Source organism: Peromyscus eremicus, chromosome 5 (genome assembly GCF_949786415.1).
Source record: "Peromyscus eremicus chromosome 5, PerEre_H2_v1, whole genome shotgun sequence".
In the NCBI taxonomy this organism is placed as follows: domain Eukaryota; kingdom Metazoa; phylum Chordata; class Mammalia; order Rodentia; family Cricetidae; genus Peromyscus; species Peromyscus eremicus.
The window spans coordinates 56,964,302-56,983,407 of record NC_081420.1 but is presented as its reverse complement, the minus strand read 5'-3'; the positions used below and the strand labels follow the sequence as shown (position 1 = coordinate 56,983,407).

At 41.6% G+C, this 19,106-nt stretch overlaps 1 protein-coding gene across 1 annotated transcript in view; it reads left to right on the top strand.

The window, feature by feature from the left end:
- Positions 1-19,106, top strand: part of Sfmbt2 (Scm like with four mbt domains 2) — a 184,561-nt gene that overhangs the window by 127,275 nt on the left and 38,180 nt on the right. Inside the window, exons 11-15 of the mRNA XM_059263508.1 lie at positions 1,626-1,752; positions 11,777-11,890; positions 13,690-13,732; positions 15,484-15,554; positions 18,179-18,321. Of these exons, the coding sequence (XP_059119491.1) occupies positions 1,626-1,752; positions 11,777-11,890; positions 13,690-13,732; positions 15,484-15,554; positions 18,179-18,321 (498 nt within the window). The remainder of the gene's footprint in view (positions 1-1,625; positions 1,753-11,776; positions 11,891-13,689; positions 13,733-15,483; positions 15,555-18,178; positions 18,322-19,106) is intronic.

Below are 19,106 nucleotides of genomic sequence, written 5' to 3'. Positions count from 1 at the left end.
TTAAGCCACTTAGTCTGTGGCATTTTGTTAAGGTAACCTGAATGGTTTCATGTACTTCTGATCACACAAAAATGTGTATGTGCCTGCAGGGTTGTAGCAGCTTCATTTACAATAACTAACTAAGTTTTGAAAATGGTTCAATGTCCCTTAACCGACAAATGGATTGATAAATTGTAACGTGTATACGTTAACTACTCAGCCATAACAGAGCAAACTACGGATGATTCTTGCAGGAATGATCCTCAAATGCATTTTGCCAAACATGCTGGGTTCATTTCTGTTGCTTCAATGAAATATCTTGACCGAAGCTACTTAGGAGAAAGATGCCAGCTTGTAGTCCGTGGGACCAGAGAAGTCAAGGCAGGGACTCGAAGCTGGTCACTTAACATGTACAGAACCAAGAAAAACAACCCTCTCCCCATGTTTTTTATGTGTTGCCCTTGTCTACATCAACTAAGTGAAGGAAGACAGACTGAAAAGGTTTCGTAGAATGTGACTCTATCTGTGTGATAATATAAAATAAATACATGGAATTACAGAAACAAAAGCCAGATTGATGGCCACTAGGAACTGAGCGTCAAGAACTGGGTACACAGGGCTAGTACGAGGTTGTTGGGAGGAGGTGGTGAAGGGGCTGTTTTGCACCATGACTGTAGTTGTGGGCGAATATGGTTATGTGCATTTGTCCAACAGCTTTATCTTTATAGATCAACCAGAGCATCCTAAGCAGTGAATTTTACTATATGTATTTCTTGGTGTGTGTGTGTGTGTGTGTGTGTGTGTGTGTGTGTGTGTGTGTATACACAGGCCTGTGGACGACGTCAGGTGTCAGTCCTCAGCTATGGTCCATGTTTTTTGTTTTTTGTTTTTTTATATAAAGCCTTTGTTGGCCTGAAGCTCTCCAAGGGGCCAGGCTGGCTGGCTAGTCTGTCTCCTTCCTCAGTGCTGGGATTGAAAGTAAGGGCCACCACACCCTGCATTTTTTAAACATAGGTTCTGGGGATTGAACTTGGGCCCTCTTGCTCACATGACAAGTACTCTCCTTACTGAGCTGTCTGTCTGTATCTCCCAGCCCCTACTATATACACATAAAAAATTTAAAGTTAATTAGAAAAGTAAAGACAAATACAAGTAATAAGAAAATAAAGACAATTTCAGATAAATGAAAACTAAGGCATTTGTCACCAACAGGCCCGTGCTATAAGCTAAAGGGCATTCTTTAAATGTCCTTTAAAAGAAAATGATACCAGATGGATACTCCATCTGCCTTGTAAAACACCCTAGGTATGATTTTAGCAAGGAATATAGAGAAGTAGAAAAATGATGTGTTTTAGAAAGCTCATAGAATTGAAGTTCAAACTATTCAAGAAAGAATGTGTCCAGAACCTCATTCATTTTAGCAAGATGTCTCAGGTGCCTGTTGTGTGTGTGTTAAGCACAGTTCTGATCCTGACCCATGCAGTAACGAATGCATGGCCCTTTGCTCATGAGCAGTGGGGAAAGCAAGCCTGTCTGTCTCAGCAACGAGATGCCATTGTGGCTACTGTCTTCACCGGCCAGTTCTGTAGTCACTCACTATTCTCCTCTGAGAGCTGCTGCTCAGGCCTGCTTTCTTTTTCTTTCAGGCAGCATTCAATCGGGGCTTTTCAAAGAACATGAAGCTGGAAGCTGTGAACCCCAGGAATCCAGCAGAGCTGTGTGTGGCCTCTGTGGTCAGTGTGAAGGGGCGGTTGTTATGGCTCCACCTAGAAGGTAGGTACAATAAGCTGCTGTCTAGGAGTACTTGGGGGTCCTCTCCAGAGGATGGGGTACAGGAAGATTCGGCACTCTCATAAATGCCCCTCTTGTTACCCTCTGTTTAAACAGATCTTAAATTATTCAGTGTTCTTAAATAAGTGAAACTAATCAAATACAAATTCATTCCGAGGCGCTCCTCTTAACTAATAATTTCATGAAATGAGATGCAGGCGAGATAATTATGTTTGGAACACACTGGTCTTTTTACATCTATGATTATAAAAGCTAATGTTGCAATTAAATTAATATGAGTCACTAAAAATGGTATTTGAGGTCTTGGTCATTATGAGAATAAAATGATATATTTGCATTTTAATGTGGGCAATACCCTTCATTTTGTTTTCTTCTGTAGATGTTTAATTTTTCCTCAAAATACTAACTGATGGTTTCTCTCTCCAAATACATTTAAGCTTTTTTTCTTCAATGATGTTGAAACTGTTCTTTACAGATAGTTTATTTTAGAATATACAGAAAATTCACAGTGTAATGTGTTTTGTGAATAGAACATTTTAGATTTAGGTACAACATTGTGTCTTCCATGCATTACATTTTGAACTAGAAATAATTAAAGTGGATTTAATCTCTAAGGATTTCCAATCTTTTCATAACATAATGACAGAACTCAGATGTTTGATGCATATGCCACACAATAAGAACAGATAAGATTATAAGAGACTTCTAGGTCTCCTGGTATATGCACCGTTTATATCTTATGACATGTTCTTGTCACTATTTGTCTTAGTTGCTTTTTTTATTGAGATAAAACACCATGACCAAGGCAGCTTGTACAAAAGAAGCATTTAATTGAGCTTAGGACTTCAGAGGGTTAGAGTCCATGATGGTGGAGCAAAGGCTGCAGCATGACCCGCTGAGAGTTCACATCTTGACCTGCAATCATGAGGGAACAGTGGGAATGGCAAGAGTCTTTTGAAACCTCAAAGTCTGCTCCCCGTGCCCCACCTCTAACAAGGCCACACCTCCTAATCCTTCCCAAACAATTCCAGGAGCTGGGGTTCATTAGGGACATTCTAATTGAAACCAACACACAATTGGGAAAGAAGGTGTGGAAGAAAGGGCTAGACTTGGTAGTAATATCATGTGATCCTTATTTCCTGTGGAAGCAAGTCTGAAAATTGCATACCAAGTTCTCAGGTTAGTTTATAGTCTCATAAACATTACAGTTAAATAGATTGGAAGATGTGAAGCAGTCATCTTAGATGTCATTGTGTCATTGTTTTCCAGATAATAATGTAAACATTGCTGTAGTTTAGGTGCCAAAATCCATCTGAATTAAGTGGAATTCTGAGAATGGGTTTCGCTTTGTGGATTCCTAGTGAATGGCTTCTGCTTGGAAGCAATCGAAGTCATGGGCAAAATGGTGATACTTATAGTTACAGAGGGGACACCTTTGATTTTGTTGCTACTTGTGGACTCAGATCAGTTGCTATTGGAGCCACAAGATCACTGCTGTGGCTTCTCATCACTCACATATCTTCTATGTGTGCTGAGCCACGCTAATGAGACTCTGCATTAACTGCGAGACAGAAATGGTGACGTTAGAAGCCCGTGTTTCCTCTTTATTATTTAGCACATTATGGTTGAGATTCCGTGGCAGTCATTATTTATTTAGCAGTTTCTCCTTTTAGTATACTTTGCAGCTGTTAATTACCTAACACAAACAGCGGTAAGAGTGTCCTGATTTTTATAGCTGGAGAAACCAGCTAAGCCATTAGGATCTGCCTGGGAGTCATTTTCATTGCTCTTGACATTTTCTGTTGCTTAATTCACTAGACGCTGCAGCTTCCTGCTTCTTAAGAGAGTGATGAGCAACATTTAATGCATGCTTAACATTTTTGACTATACTTTTGTTGTTGTTGTTGTTCTGATCTCCTCAAGATACAAATTTTGGGTTTTACTGGAAAAAGAAAATCTACCCAAGACAAAAAAAATAACCCCACCTCACGTGCATTCTTATTTTTTTTACAGTGCTCTGTGTATTGAAAACTAGGAAGCAAAAATTTGAAAAAAGAGTATCCATTTTCCAGACCTAATTTATATTTTTAAAAAGTGCTTGTAAGCAACTGGGTGAATATTTTCTAATGACTATTGAATGGTACATGGCATTAATGGTCAAAATCATGCACCTGTTTCTTAACTTAAAAGATTTTTTGCTGTGACAGTGTGAGGACCTAAATTTGGATGCTGAGTACCCATGTAAAGAGCTTGATGCTGAGTGCCCATGTAAACAGCTGATCCACAGTGCCCCTGTTATATTAGGACTGGGAAGGCAGAGGGAGGTATATCCCAGGGACACTCTGGTCAGCCAGTCTAGCTGCGTTGATGAGCTCCAGGTTCACTGAAGAGACCCTGTCTCAAAGTCAGATGGATAGTGATTAAGTAAGACACCCAACACTGTCCTTTGGCCTCTATATGTGCATATTTATGCATGTGAGAGTGTGCGAAGGTGTACATACACATAAACACATGCACACACACATCATACATTAAATTCCAGACCATCTTCTTGGTTTCACATGAATTTGATTTTTATTTTGTTTTGTTGGGACTTTGACCTTAGAGGTCCTTTTACCTTCTGAAAGTGACAACTCAGTGGCACCTATTTCTCTTCACTTTATAATTCTATCTACACATAGCATCCCTGTCCTCAGTCCGGGGGATAAAGTGTTAGGGCTTCATTATGGTCACTTTGTGGCTATTAAATTACTTTATAGGGTAATGATTATTCTGATTACAGGCCATTTATTTGACACTTTAAATTTATAAAAGTCTTTACAACAGTGTTATTAGTTATTTTAATGCATTAAATCAGTTTGAAGTCTTTTCAGTGCATGGCTGATTGACCACTTTTAGGTAATTAAAATGATCATTTCTAGTTAATATTTGACTCCTTAAGAAGCCAGATCATTCTTTAAGTATCTTTAGAAGGTCTTTTGTTAGAAAGAAATCAATGAATAAAGTATATGAGATTAATGTAATATTTTTAGTTCACACTGGAAAAAGATTCTAATTCTCACACACCACTGACTGGAAGGGAGACATATTGTAACAGGGATTAGTGTCTTGGGATGGACCCTGTACTGCTTTCTCTCTTCTCGTTATTCTAGTGTAGGTAATCCTATCTAAAGCTATGAACACTATCCCTAGACAGCTCCAGTACTGCAGCTGTGAGCTGGACTACATGCTCATCGGTCGGTCGTCTCACAAACTAGGGAACCTTACTTACCCCAGGTCACTTTCTTGTGCAGCAGATGCAGCCCGGCGTTTTACGTGTTTTCATGGTTCTTTTGTCCTTAAGTGGGAGCAGAGCATTGTGTTGCCTTCTTTGGCCTCTCTTGTGGCACCACTTTCTCAGAATCCTTTCTTTTGGATACATTATGAGGTATAAGCTGCCAGTCCCTTATCCCAAATGCTTGAGAGCAAAAGTCTTTAGGATTTTTGAATATTTGCTTGTATGTAGGATCCACATCGAATGTGAAATCACATCCTCTCTCTCTCTCTCTCTCTCTCTCTCTCTCTCTCTCTCTCTCTCTCTCTCTCTCTCTCTCTCCTCTCTCTCTCTCTGACAAGTTGGGAGAAGGAGAGATGGAGGGAGGGGTCTAAAAGTAACTTTATGAATATTTTTAAGAGATTTACAAAATAACCAAATTCATACTGGATTGCTTTCTTTATAAAGTGTCATAATGACACTCTGAAAGTTTACATTTGGTATCATTTTGCATCTGGGAGTGTGTGGATTAAGCATTGTCTACCTGTATATCTGTGTGTAGAACTTTATTGCACATTTCATGGGAGACCCAATGGTACTCAGCTCAAATTCCCAGTGATTAATACATTGATTGCTCAAGAAACTTGAAAAACTTAGGTTTGTGTTCAGAGTTGTTTAAAATTTAGAAATTTTAGTTGTAAAAGGTATTGTGCCTTTGAAAAATTGTGGTAAAATAAATACTGTATAAAGTTTACTCTTTTGACTAAACTTTTTGAAGTGCCTGGGCATGTGGTATTAAATTAATGAACATCACTGCGCAACATCATCAGCATTCATTTCCAGAACTTTCTTATCTTCAAATGGAAACTTGGTACCCATTGCCGTAAACTCCCCCAGATTTCACTCCAGTCTTTAGCAGCCGCTGTTCTGTCTCTATGAACTTCCTATAACCCCCATGGAGGTAGTCCTGCAGTATTTGTCTGAAAATAGTTTTGTGCAAGATTTACTACTAGTACTAATACTTTTATGCTTATATCTTATTCCATAATGATTTGCTCTTCTGTCCTTTTTTGCCTGCATATGTGTAGTAGTGTGCATGTACGTACGTATGTTCATATGTATGTAGGTGCACATGCATATGTGTGTGCACATGCATATGTGTGTATGCACTTGCATGCAGAGGCCAGAAATTGGTGTTAATTTGCCTCCCACCTTACATATTCTTTCATTTGAACCCAGAGCTTGCTGATTCAGGTAGTATAGTTAGCCAGCTTCCTCGGGGGTTCCCGTGTCTCCTCTACCAATGGGTCTGGATTACAGGCAGACCACCCAGCCCAGCTAGAATTTATTCGAGTGGTGGCAAGCCAAACACGGTCCTTGTGCTGGTGTGGCAAGCACTTGGCCGACTCACTCATCTCCTCAGCCCCATCTCGTCTCTTTGTTCTTCACAGACCTGGCCACTTCATTGGCAAGATTATTAAGATGTGAGAAGCTCACGGGTTATTCCGAGTTAAAACATTGTAGTCAAAGCAGCACTCTCTTCCTGAATAGACGTGGTGCTTCTGTTTCTCATCCTTGCAGCTAATTTTCTTGCATGAGCTCGTTAGATGTCAGTCCGACTGCGACACAAGCAGCCCCAGTCTGGCCGTGCTGAGTGTTGCTGAGGTAGGGACGTCCACAGTTCCAGCTGAGGTAGCAGCACCTTTCTGGCACAAATCTGTTCCTCCAAGGATCCTAGTCTCCGTTAGAAAGAGGAAGCACCCTCGAACACGCTAATATTATTGTTAGTGTTATAAGCTATTCTGTGTGACCCTGTTCCCGCCTCTCCATCGGACCCAGCACAGTGTCTATTCACAACCTCTTGTGCACTTTGCTCCCTCAATGCTGCTGAACAAACAGGAAGAATAAACACAGTTTGTTACAGAAACCAATAGCAGTTTCAGGGGCCGCCATCTCTTAAGAACTGCCGTTTGGCGGTCAACGTTTCAGAGTGAGGTCTGTGACACTGATATGCTAACAATCGAAAACTCCTCAATCGGTTTTTCAAAATCGTGCTTGAGTTTCCATAACCACCTTTTACATCTGTCCATGTACAACCCATAGACCACATATAACCCAGGATAGCTATAAATGTGCCCAATAAAATTGTAACCCTAAACACTCTGAGATTATTTTTCAATTCTGTGACTTACACGTTTCTTCGGTGTGAACTTTGTAGTTGACAGTGCCACCTCACAGTGTCACACAAAGTATACAGTATATGGATGCTCTTGCATCCTGTGGGGTGCAGGTTGTGTACCACTAATGCTGTGTGACCCAAGACAGTTCTTCACCTCCCACAGCCCAAAGAAAATGAAAGATTGACCACCCTGTGTCTATATCATAATCAACAGGAGTCCACATATCTGGGGCCCTGATGAGATCTTATACTTTCCAGTCCCTGGGAACTGGGCTTGGAACCTGTATGTTATGCCGCATTCCCTGGTGCTTCCTATGAACACTAAGTCACCATTCACACTAGTTTGTCAAATTCACCAGGTATCTTTGGATCAGAGAGACCTGTTAGAGCCCCCTCCTGTTTTAGGAGACAGCACAGAAAACAGTATCTTTCGCATTTCCATCATATGCGGGAAAGTTGGGTAGTTAATACACATTTTGCAAACACTGCACAAATACAGTAAAGGAAAAGTGCAGATGTGAAATAAGTCTCTTTCGAGCCAACCCGAGTGGCTCACACAGCTCCGTAAAAGGGTGTGTCCTGTGGGAAATTTGGAGAATACACACTGCCAAAGATCAGGCCATGAGAGCAATTGTAATAGTTTTCAGGAAGATGAAAACGCTGCTCCCAGAGCAAGATCTTTGGGGAAAGAGGTCATAAATACAGCCAGATTTGTGTTGCTCTGGAAGTTGATGCTTGGACAGACAGGTTTGTGGTGGCTCAGGACGGCTCTAAGTGGAACCATGGTTACGTTGCTGTTAATGACAGACTGGGGACACCCCTCTTCTGAAATCTTTGCAGAGGAATCACGTTGGCGGGGGGGCACTTTGGTTTCTGTCATTGGGGTGAGAGGGATTCCTGATGAACATATTCTTAAGAAGCTGAATCCCTAGATGAACCTGAGTCTGCTGCCACTGGCCTGCAGAACCTAACCTGACCAGGCCCTTGTGTGGTAACCATAGCGATTCTGCTAATAAGATTGGGGCTTCATAAGAGAAGGAGCCACATGCTTGATATGCTACCCCTAATAAAATGAAATTAGGAAGTGAACACTTCTGAAGTCCCAGATGTAAGTCCCACATCTTATTACACTCTCTAGTTACTGCTTTTCTGTACCTCAGGTTACTTGTCTTGAAAATGGAGATAGAAAAGTCCCTGTTTTTTTTTCAGGATTGTTGGGAAAAGCCCCTAGTTTTCAGGATTATTGTGAACTAAACTCATGGAAAAGAGCTGGCCTGTAGTAAGAACTATGATTGTCTTCCCTGTGGATTGTGTTTCCCTCTATGTATACACACACATACAGGAACAGGTACACATACGCATGTATGCATATACACACACACAAACACTTATACACATACATGCATATACACACGCGCACACACACAAATAGGTACATATGCATGTATGCATACACACATACACACACACACACACACACACACACACACACACTCATGCACACGTGCACGCTCCTTCAGTTCCATTTGTACCATTTTCTTTCAAACTGTGTATTTCCTCTGACCTTTTTATTTATTATTTTTCCTTGCTGGCCACAATTCTGTTCTCTCTTTATTCCTTAGGAGTTTGGCTCCAAGGCTGACAAAGAGATACTCCAAAGGCTCCTTTGTTCATTGACATGGCAAAGGGGACAAGCACGGCAGGTCAAAGCTGGGGCTCCATCCATCACCTGGTTCTGGTGGCTCTTCCCTCATCTTACGTTGTCTCTCTTTATCTCATCTTGGAGACTGTCCACATTTGCTGTGGCCTTTAACTTTGCCCAAGAACATGAACCCAAGTGAAGTTGTTCCCTTAAATACCTCTTACCTTTTCCCCATCCCAGCGTTTAAGCAAGATGAAGAAGTTGCAACAATAATTCTATTACTGAAGTAAATGAAAATCATTACTTGTGTCGTGCTTGGCTCTGAGGCTCTCTCCCCTCACATCTCTCTTCCCTGTGGTACCCCATAGCATCTCCACTCTCTTAATTCACCTGTGCTTTCTCTCTCTCATGGCTTGTTGGAAGTGACGTAATTGCATATCTTTGGGACCTTGGCAGGATTGTGTTGCGCCAAGCCATCTACCTGTGCCATCCCAACGTTTCTAGGTTTAAACAGGTCACCATCTCTGTTGAGGTATCCTGTGCCATTGACTAGATTGAGCTGCAGTATAAAGTTCTAGCAACCACACAGACAAACAGTCTTTGGGTCCGCGATGGGAGGGCAAAGGTTACTGGAGATGGAAAATTGTCTCTAAGGTTCCTGTATGATTCCTACAAATTCAGATGCTTGTAAATTTACGTCAGGACTACCAAAGTTCTTGTAGCAGTGGTTTCTTTATGGTTTCATTTTCTTTTCTTGTGTGGTAACTTGCATTTTATTAATTTGAACTTGATGGCAAGACAAGATTTATGCACAAAACCCTTCTTTTCTTCTTGACTGTGCTGGAGATTGTGGAAGCTGTGTGTAAAAGAGAACATCCACAAAGGTACGGAACCCACCAAGTATCTCACTGTTGGTCTCTTCTCAGGGGATACCGCCATTAGTATTTCACATTTACTCTCCGATTTATTTTATGCATACATAATTAGACATGTCTTCACCCCTTGAAAACAGCGTCATGTCATATGCTTTACACTCACAGGCTCAGCCTGTCTTTTCTCACTCCAGGACACATCTTGGAGATCATTACATTAAGTATTTAAATAGCCGCAGAGTGTTCCATCACTTGAATATACCCTACCTTATTTCAACACTTTCCCGTGGAGGGGCTGTCTGCTTCCTAAGGGGTTTTGAGATGGCCTTCTAGACAAGTGTGAGGGTGCAAGTGATGTTGAGGAGATGCAGCTGAGACAAAGGCAGAGCTCAGGTGTGGTCTCGTCTAGAAGGAGGTTTTCTTTTCTTTTCATAAATAGTTTTGTTCCTTCAAGAATTCCATGCTGTGTGTTGTGCTTCCATACGAAGTGACAGATACCGCCTCGAGTCTTTGATGAAGCCTCTGGGTTTGCTTCTGTAATCCCAGCAGTGCTGGAGCGAACAAGCTCCATTTTCATTTCGTAAAGCTGCTGGGTCTCCAGGCTTGGAAATAATAAGCTTGCCCTTAAAAGGTTATCTAGAATCTGGCCAGATGTATCTACAATTCTGTGATAATCACAGCAATTGATAAGGCTGATAAAAGTAAATAAGCAATTGCTACTCACCATCCAGAATGGCGTTTAAAAGATGGGGGTCAGGAAAAATTTTCCTGGGTGATACCCACATTGCTTACTTGAGCATGTATTTGTCCTCTCTCTCTCTCTCTCTCTCTCTCTCTCTCTCTCTCTCTCCCCCCCCCGCTCCCTCCCTCCCCCCTCACACTGTGTGTGTCTCCCTCCCTCCCTCCCTCCCTCCCTCCCTCCCTCCCTCCCTCTCTCCCTCCCTCCCTCCCTCTCTGTTTCTCTTTCCCCCCTTGCTGTGGTATATATGTGTGTGGCATATGCATATACTCCAAATGCTTTCATTCATCCTATTCACAGCCTATGTGTACCTGTGCAGATGGCAGGGAGGGACTTCGGTGCCTTCCTCTGCTTTCTTTCCATCCTATTTCCTCAAGACATGGTCTTTCACAGAATCTGGAGCTCGCCATTTTGACCAGGCTGCCTGGCCTGGTGAATAAGCTCTTAGGATTTAATCTTTGGGTGGGGAACATGAGGACACAGAGACAGGTGGATGCCTGAGGGTCACTGGTGAGCCTACTTAGGATCTCAGGGTCAGGGACGACCCTATCTCAAAAACTAAGATACAGGTGTGTGTGGCCAATGACACTGGAGGTTGACTTCTTGGACTCCACATGGGAGTGCACTCACACCTGCACACACATGCAACTGCACACACACAAACATGAATACACACATACACATACATATACACATACACATACACATACACATGCACATACATATACGAGTCACTCCAGTCAAAGCTGAGAGACAAACACATCCTCTCAGGAAATGGCCTTATCTCTAGTCTGTTCCGAAACAGTGGTTTCCCTATAGCTGTTGCTTTTGGCTGTAAAGTTTGCTTTTATTTAGTTGACAGTTACTTTTTGCTTGGTGTGGAACAAATTCTGTCACGGTGGCTTACAAGTTGTACCACATGTCTTTAATTTCATAACTACTCTTAGGAAAGGGGACATCTGGTCCCTTTTGAGCATATCTGGCTCTGATCCAATTTTTCCTAGCATCCTTCTTCCCTCCTCGTTTTTAGGGCAATATGTATCTTTTTTTTCCAAACTCCTGTTTTATTTGAAATATCTCAGATTCTCATCGTTAAGTAATTTCAACATTTGTACCCACCTTAAGACTACACACTCTACAAGCCATCCTCCATACTATTATCGTTTTTTAAAACATTTGCAGGAATGCGTTTCTGAGTCTTAGGGATGCTTTCGTGTGTGTGTGTGTGTGTGTGTGTGTGTGTGTGTGTGTGTGTGTGTGTGTGTGTTGTTTCCTTCTGTTTATTTTTGGTACCCATTATGTTGGTTTCTTCCCCACACAGGTCTGCAGCCTCCAATCCCAGAGGTCATTGTGGACATGGATTCCATGGATATCTTCCCTGTAGGCTGGTGTGAAGCGAATTTTTATCCTTTGACTACACCACAAAAAACAGTTTGTAAGTGTTGCCCAGTGGGATGGGATGATTGAACACATAGTGTCCACAATCTTGGTGAATAAATGAGCAAGTTGGTGCAGGAGGTTGTGAAAATAAAGGTCCTAGATGTCCTAAGGAATGCCTATGTTATTATTGTCTCAATCATTCTTTAAGTGCTGTTATCAAACAGACATTTGGGCATATTTTATAGGTGACAGTAAGGAGACAATTAAAGGAGGCCACATAATCCATTGTTTTGATTTGGGAAAACAGAGATTAAACATCATATTTTTAATTTTCTTTTCCCTCAGTTTTTGAGAAAGGGTCTCACTATGTACCCCAGGTTATTTTTTACTTGGTGTGTGTGTATGTATGTGTTTATGTTCAGATATATGTACATGTGAGTGACCATCTCTCCAGTTCCTCTGTTAATATTTATTTCTAACAAATGATTATCACCTTTATAAAAAGGTAGGCCTTAGCTAGATTTATATGCACATTTGTTGTTAATCAGTCTTGATTCAGATAATTCCGCATTTTCTAACATCAGCATTTTTTTTTTTCTAAGACAAGGTCTCACTATGTAGCTTTGCCTGTCCTGGAACTCGTTATGTAGACCAGGCTGGCCTCAAACTCACAGAGATCCGGCTGCCTCTGCCTCCTGAGTGTTGGGATTAAAGGCGTGCACCACTATGCCAATCATAGCATTTGTTAACGATAATCAGATTTCTGCGACTATTAGAGTTCGGTGGGATAAGAGCTCAAGTTTGCCTCCTTTGCAGCACAGTGTGTGCGTAAGGAATGAAGGCAAATATTGGAGTCGGACAAATGGCTCAGTTCGGTTTCCAGCACCCACATCAGGCAGCTCAAAAGCACCTGAACCTCCAGTTCCAAGGGATCTGGCACCCTGGGCTGGACTCACATACACATAACCCCACATAGACACACTTGCATAATTATAAACGAAACAAGTCTTCAAAGAAATAGGGACATAGAGTGTTCTCATCTCCCCAGATCATTATTTGCTGGTTTATTTGAATATTTGACCACGCACATTGCGAACTGCCTGTTCCCCTCCCACTAATTCAGTGTTTTCTTTTCATTGAGGTTGACTTGGGCTTATATTATTTTGGAAGTATTCTTCACCTTATCACAATTTCTGTCAAGTTTGCAACAATTTATCTTAATGTGTGTTTATGTGCAGTACAATATGTGTTCTCCTTCTCTTCCTTATTAAAAGTGACCTTTAACATTAAATAGTCAGTGTAGTGATAAGATTAAATGTACTTACAATATTTTCATATTTGATAAAACCGTATCTGTTCTATGCTAGTAGATAGTATGTAAATTTGTGGCTTGACTTCAGCAACTTTTTAGTTATAAGAATAGACACAGGACTCATCTTAATAAAAAATAATAATAATTAAGGATTTGTCCTAAAAAAAAACTACCCTCATTATTTAGAGGCTGAAAAGGCTTAGAGAGATGATTCTTGTCCTATTCAGAAATAAGGAGGAGCTGGGGAAGCAGCTCTGTTGAGACAGTGCATACCTACATGGCCACCTACCCAGCATGCACTGAAGCCTGAGCTCAGTCAGGCCCAGCACTGCACAAACTGGGCGTAGTGGTGCACCCAGGTAATCCTAGCACTTTGGAGGTGGGTCCTGGAGGATCAGACGTTCAAGGTTGCTGGCAGCTATATATCCAGTTCTAGCCTGAATGAGGCCCTATCTCTAAATAAATAAAACAGGGTGCACTTTTACACTAAGCCATTAAAAAAGGACTAGCCTCACTAACAATGTCGTTTTCCTGTTTTACAGTAGAAAAGAAGAGAAAGATTGCAGTTGTACAGCCGGAAAAAAAGTATGTTTTTCTTCTTCCTTTTTTCCCCCCTCCCAAATTGCATGATTAGCTATAAAGAGCCTGTGTGATTTTCTTGGGGCATTAGCTAACAAGCATGTCATCATCGATGGTGACAGCTTTTATTCCTTGTGCAGTTATTATGTGCAAAATATGGAGTCCACTCTCAAAGCCTTCTACAGCCCCCATGGTTATTTCTTACTTTTTATTCCACACTAATGGAAACTACTGTCTCTGGTACCGATTCTTGGTGGCCTCATATGACAAGTGTATTTTATAGATGGGTGATCTGTTTTGCTGACCCTGAGTGCCTAGAGGCAAAAGGCTTCAGTACCCTGACCCCCCTGTCACGCAGCTGGCTGAATGTGAGAAGCCGCTTTACCCCTTGACATCTTAACATCCCCATTTAAAAACAATACTTCTGAGTTTTTTAAAAAATATTAAATTTGGTTTCATGTAAAAATTGTGGGTTTTTCCATTATGGTGTGCAATTTTGGGGGAATGAGTGTTTTAGGGTAGAGTGTTGTACATGTGGGCAGGGTGTATTTGAAAAGTAGGAACTTCTGGTGAGGCTTTTGTGCATTATAAAGTATTTAAAATACATCCAAATGTTCCTTCCACCTGAAGTGATTGTGTTTTCTTAAGGAACAAAAACATATGGTTATAAAGTTGACCGAAAAGAGCACCTTTTCGTGTATTCAGGCTTACAATTAAATACAAGGAATGAAACAAACACTTGCACCAATAATTGACTAAGGATGGTGGCTTTGAGGATATTTTATGTGTGATCATCACTGAGTGCCATGGGTCGGGCTTGTAACTGGGCTCCAGTTTGTCTACATAACATGAAGTAGATAGATTAACAAGAACTCTTGATGGAGTCCTAATTTGCGGTTCATGGATTAATGGTTCTCTCACCTCACATGGATTGCTGGGCCCCATCCCACAATTTCTGCTTTAGGCTATCTGGGATGTGGTCTGAGAATCTGGATTTTGACAAATTCCCAGCTAATGCCAGTTCTGTGGGCTCAAGGAACCACAGTCTGTTATCCACTGCTGGGAGGATGCACCCCTCCCCATCCTAAGATATCTGCTGTGTTTTATTTGACATTTAGGTCAATTTTCAAAAACCATGATTGCTATGCAGCCAGCACAGATGAGCCTTGTGTGTCCCAGATTTCCTATGTTCCTGTAGGACTACACACACACACACACACACACACACACACACACACACACACACAGATTTGTTTATGAACTTTTTACCTGAACTCTAACAGAACAAGCCAGAGTTAAAATTTTAACAATCGCCAGTCTATAGTTTTTCCTCTTGAGTCTTTTTTTTTAGTATGGCCGTGACCCTCATAGGCACAGAGTAAGGATGCCCAAAGTCACCTCAAGGTTTTTTTCAATTAGACAATTACAGTGGAAAAGTCTGACATTAATTATATGTCAGTTGTATCTAGAATGTAATTGAAGACATTATTCTAAGTTCAGAAGAAACTCATTGATCAGAGCTGGCCACTCGGGGGCACTTGCGCCCTAGACTTTTTAGGGTCATCAAATGGATTTGAAAACCAATTTTCCAAAATGACCTCCTTATTTAGTTTACTGGTGCTCCTCTTGTCCACACAGCCTACCTTACAATGACTTTTATCTTGAATTTCCAGCATAGTCATTTTAAGTGATGAAAAGATTTCACAATGCACTCCTTTCTTCTGTGCCCTGTAATAACTGATTTTCTATATCCACAGATTGTCATCCACAGTGCCTGTTGAGAAAATACCTCATGACCTTTGCTTATTCCCTCACGTGGACTCTGCAGGTAAATGACTTTGAAGGACTCGATCTCATTCCACTGTGTAGCTGTGACTGGAGACATGCGTGTTTCAGTCACTGCATCTCAGCTTTGAGCCTATTTTCTTTTCCTCAGTTGCTACTCACTAACAGATACACCTTTTTTAAATTTTTATTAAGCTAAAGTTGTACTTCATCTTTACTACTGTTAGATTAAGAGCTGTAGACAGGTCCTATAATCCTCAGGAGAAGGATCTGTTTGCTAATTGGCCATTACAAATCAGATTGGCATTCTGTGTTATGGACCACGTGAAGAAAGGGAAAACATTGAGCATTAGTATTGGGCATTCCTTTCTTGACATTTTATCACAGTTCCACTTGACCCTTTTGAGACATGGCCTTGCCATGAAGCCCAGGCTAGCCTTGAACTCTCAATCCTACTGAGTACAGGGATTCCAAATATCTGTCACTGTCTCTGGCACCTTTGCCCCAGTGACTCTTACATCCCACTCACTGTTGATTTCTTCATGGAAACCTGCGTCTGAGAAGCTGATTGTGACTGATAGATTTGTTAACACACTGTTACATCTTTGTGAGATACAATTGTGAGCTGCCATTGGACCACCAAATGTGACTACAGATATGTCTGCCCGAACTGGTACTTAACTTGGGGGGTTCTGTGTTCTTGACCAAACAAAATCTGCTTTGAATTCCAGGATTATGGTCTACATGGTATGAATACTCCCATTAGCTGATGATGTTCTTTCTGCGGTAAAGAGAACAATTTTATAAGTAGACTAGATGAACATTTAACTAAAAGTCTGGGTAATACTACCAAAAATTATAAGGAAATTCAGTTGTGAAGTTAATTATCTAGCTTGTTGTATAAAACTCAGATTTCAAAGTGCTCTTTTGGAAAACCACATCAGCTACTGTTTTATAGTCCACTGCAGTAATATTACTCTCTTTCATACATTCAGGATAAAATCCCTACCTATCTACTGGGTCTTAAGTTTAAGAAACCAGCCTTTCTGAACTGTTAAATTATCTTTACATAAATAGTTGTATTTCTGAAGAAATACCACTGTTTCTTTGGCATATCTTGGGTAAGAGCTGAGTGAGGACATTAGAGAGTTGTTCTCTTAGCCCAAAAAGAGACTTCATTATGTATTTATAAACACCAACAAATTTTAATCAAGCCAGATGTGGTGTGCACAGCTGTTATTCCAGCACTTGGGAGCCCATAGCGGAAGAGCTGTGAGCTCCACACCAGTCTGGGCTACAGAGCTAGAGACCCAATATGCCCCGCTGAGTGTGTCGAAAGGATAGGAGTTCAAAAGCCAATGTTGAGGTGCATTTTCTCTCCATCATATCGGCAATGTGGAGAAGCCTGGCAATGCCTCGTTGCCCTGGGTGTGGGACATCAGCCGCTCTAACACGATGCTGTTGGGAATGTCAGCGGGTTGTCACTGTAGGGAGCAGTGTGGTCATCTTTACTAAGAGTGTGGCTATGCAGATGAATGGACAAGCCAGTTCCACTGTGTCCTTACACAAATCCCTCTTGCTCATAGGCAGAAGTTGATTTTTGAAGATACATTCCTCAAGTCATTACTGGATGACTTAAGGAAAAGTTGGGGAATGACAAATAAACTGGTGTATCCATAAGAGGAGTGACTCATGTATAGAAGTAAAAGCTGAATGTTCTGAGTTTGTTGGCAAATTTGTTATAATTTTATTGACTTGTGACTCTAGGAAACTTAAGTAAGCTAACAAATATGTGATAGAAAACCATCCATGAGATGTTTTTGTGAAGACCCCAGATGCATATAACTTACTGCACACTTCCATGTGTTGAGAAGTAAAGTTTATTAATTTGTGTGAGAGTGATAAATAGCATCTTTCAGGGTGATGGTTACTTCTAAGGCAGAGGTTCTCAACCTTTGGGCCACGACCCCTTTGGGGGTCAAATGACCCTCTCACAGGGGTCACACACCAGGTATCCTGCATATCAGATATTTATATTATGAATCACAACAGCAGCAAAATTACAGTTATGAAGTAGCAATGAAAATATTTTTATGATTGGGGGTCGCCACATGAGGAACTGTGTTAAAGGATTGCAACACTAGGAAGATTGAGAATCCCTTTTCTAAGGGCAATGAGGGGAGTTGCTGGGGTAGAACTTAGAGGGGATCTTATCTGTATGACAGTAGCTGTCCTTGGGCTGTGTAATGATTCCCAGTTAGTCATTGTTATAGTCTGCTTCTTTCTGTATCTCAGATGCTATATAATCTACAGAAAAGTCTAAGTAATGGGAAAAATAAGCAAAGTGTAAAAGTATCTTTAAAAAGTTTAAAAGTATCTTAAGACACTTTTACAGACCTGGCAATGTGCTGGTGTTAGGACACAGGGCACCTTTGTCAAAGGAGAAAACCACGTTTCTCTGTCATACTTTGCAACTCAAGTCAAGCTGCCCAGTTAGAATCATAACAGCTCTAGGTCTTGGGAAAGCAGGGACCATTCAGAGCCCCTTTCTCCTCCAGATTCTCTACCAGTCAAGACGAGATCTTTGGATTCAGCATAAGTCTTGACAGCACCGTAAGTCATGGTATAGCAATCCCCAGCATCCGCCCTGTCGCTCTTCTCTCCCAGCAGGCACTGTCAACGGGAAGTACTGCTGTCCCCAGCTCTTCGTCAACCACAGGTGTTTCTCAGGCCCGTTCCTGAACAAAGGGAGGATTGCAGAGCTACCTCAGTCGGTGGGGCCTGGCAAGTGTGTGCTGGTGCTGAAAGAGGTAAGACATCGTCTGAACTGTTCTCACAAGAGCTTTACGTTGTGTTCAGTTTCCAAAGGAGATGGCTCATCCCTTGAGTCGATTCAGTTTAGTTCACATCCAGCAAAGCACCTCTCATCTCTGGGGATGGAACACTAGAGATTCAAAGATGAAAAAAGCGACATCCTTACCATAAAAGACTCACAGTCTAATCAACATGCTCTCCCCCATGAATGAGGGAGATATGTTGTGATGTATTTAAATCAAATGTTCTAGGAGGACAGGAGAATGGGGATGTGGAGTGAGCACTCAGGGCCAAATAGTTCAAGCTTTTCAAGGAAGAAGGTACCTTGGACAGCCAAGGGACCTCATAGGCAGGAGAGAGTGGCTGGCATCTTTTCTTTTCCTTCTCTGCCTTTTTAAAGACAGGGTTTCATATATTCCAGGCTGGCCTTGAACTCACTGTCTATCCAGTGGTGACCTAGAATTTCTTATGTCCCTCCCTCCACCACCCAAATGCTGGAATTGCAGGTATACACCACCACCCACGTTTTTATGTAGTAATGGTGTCTAATCCAGGGCCTCCTGCATTTTACCAGCTGAGCTGCCAACCCAGCCCACATGGCATCTTTGCAGTCCTCTCTCTCCACAGTGCCTGCCTGGTACCTGTACTTAGATAGTAATAACCTGCCTGGTCTCTAAGTGTGTTCACAAGTTTTGTGTTGTTGCTTGATCCAGGCCAAGCCCTGGTTACCCAACACCCGGAGAGTACTTCCCATTTCCTTCCTATCTGGGGAGGCTAACCA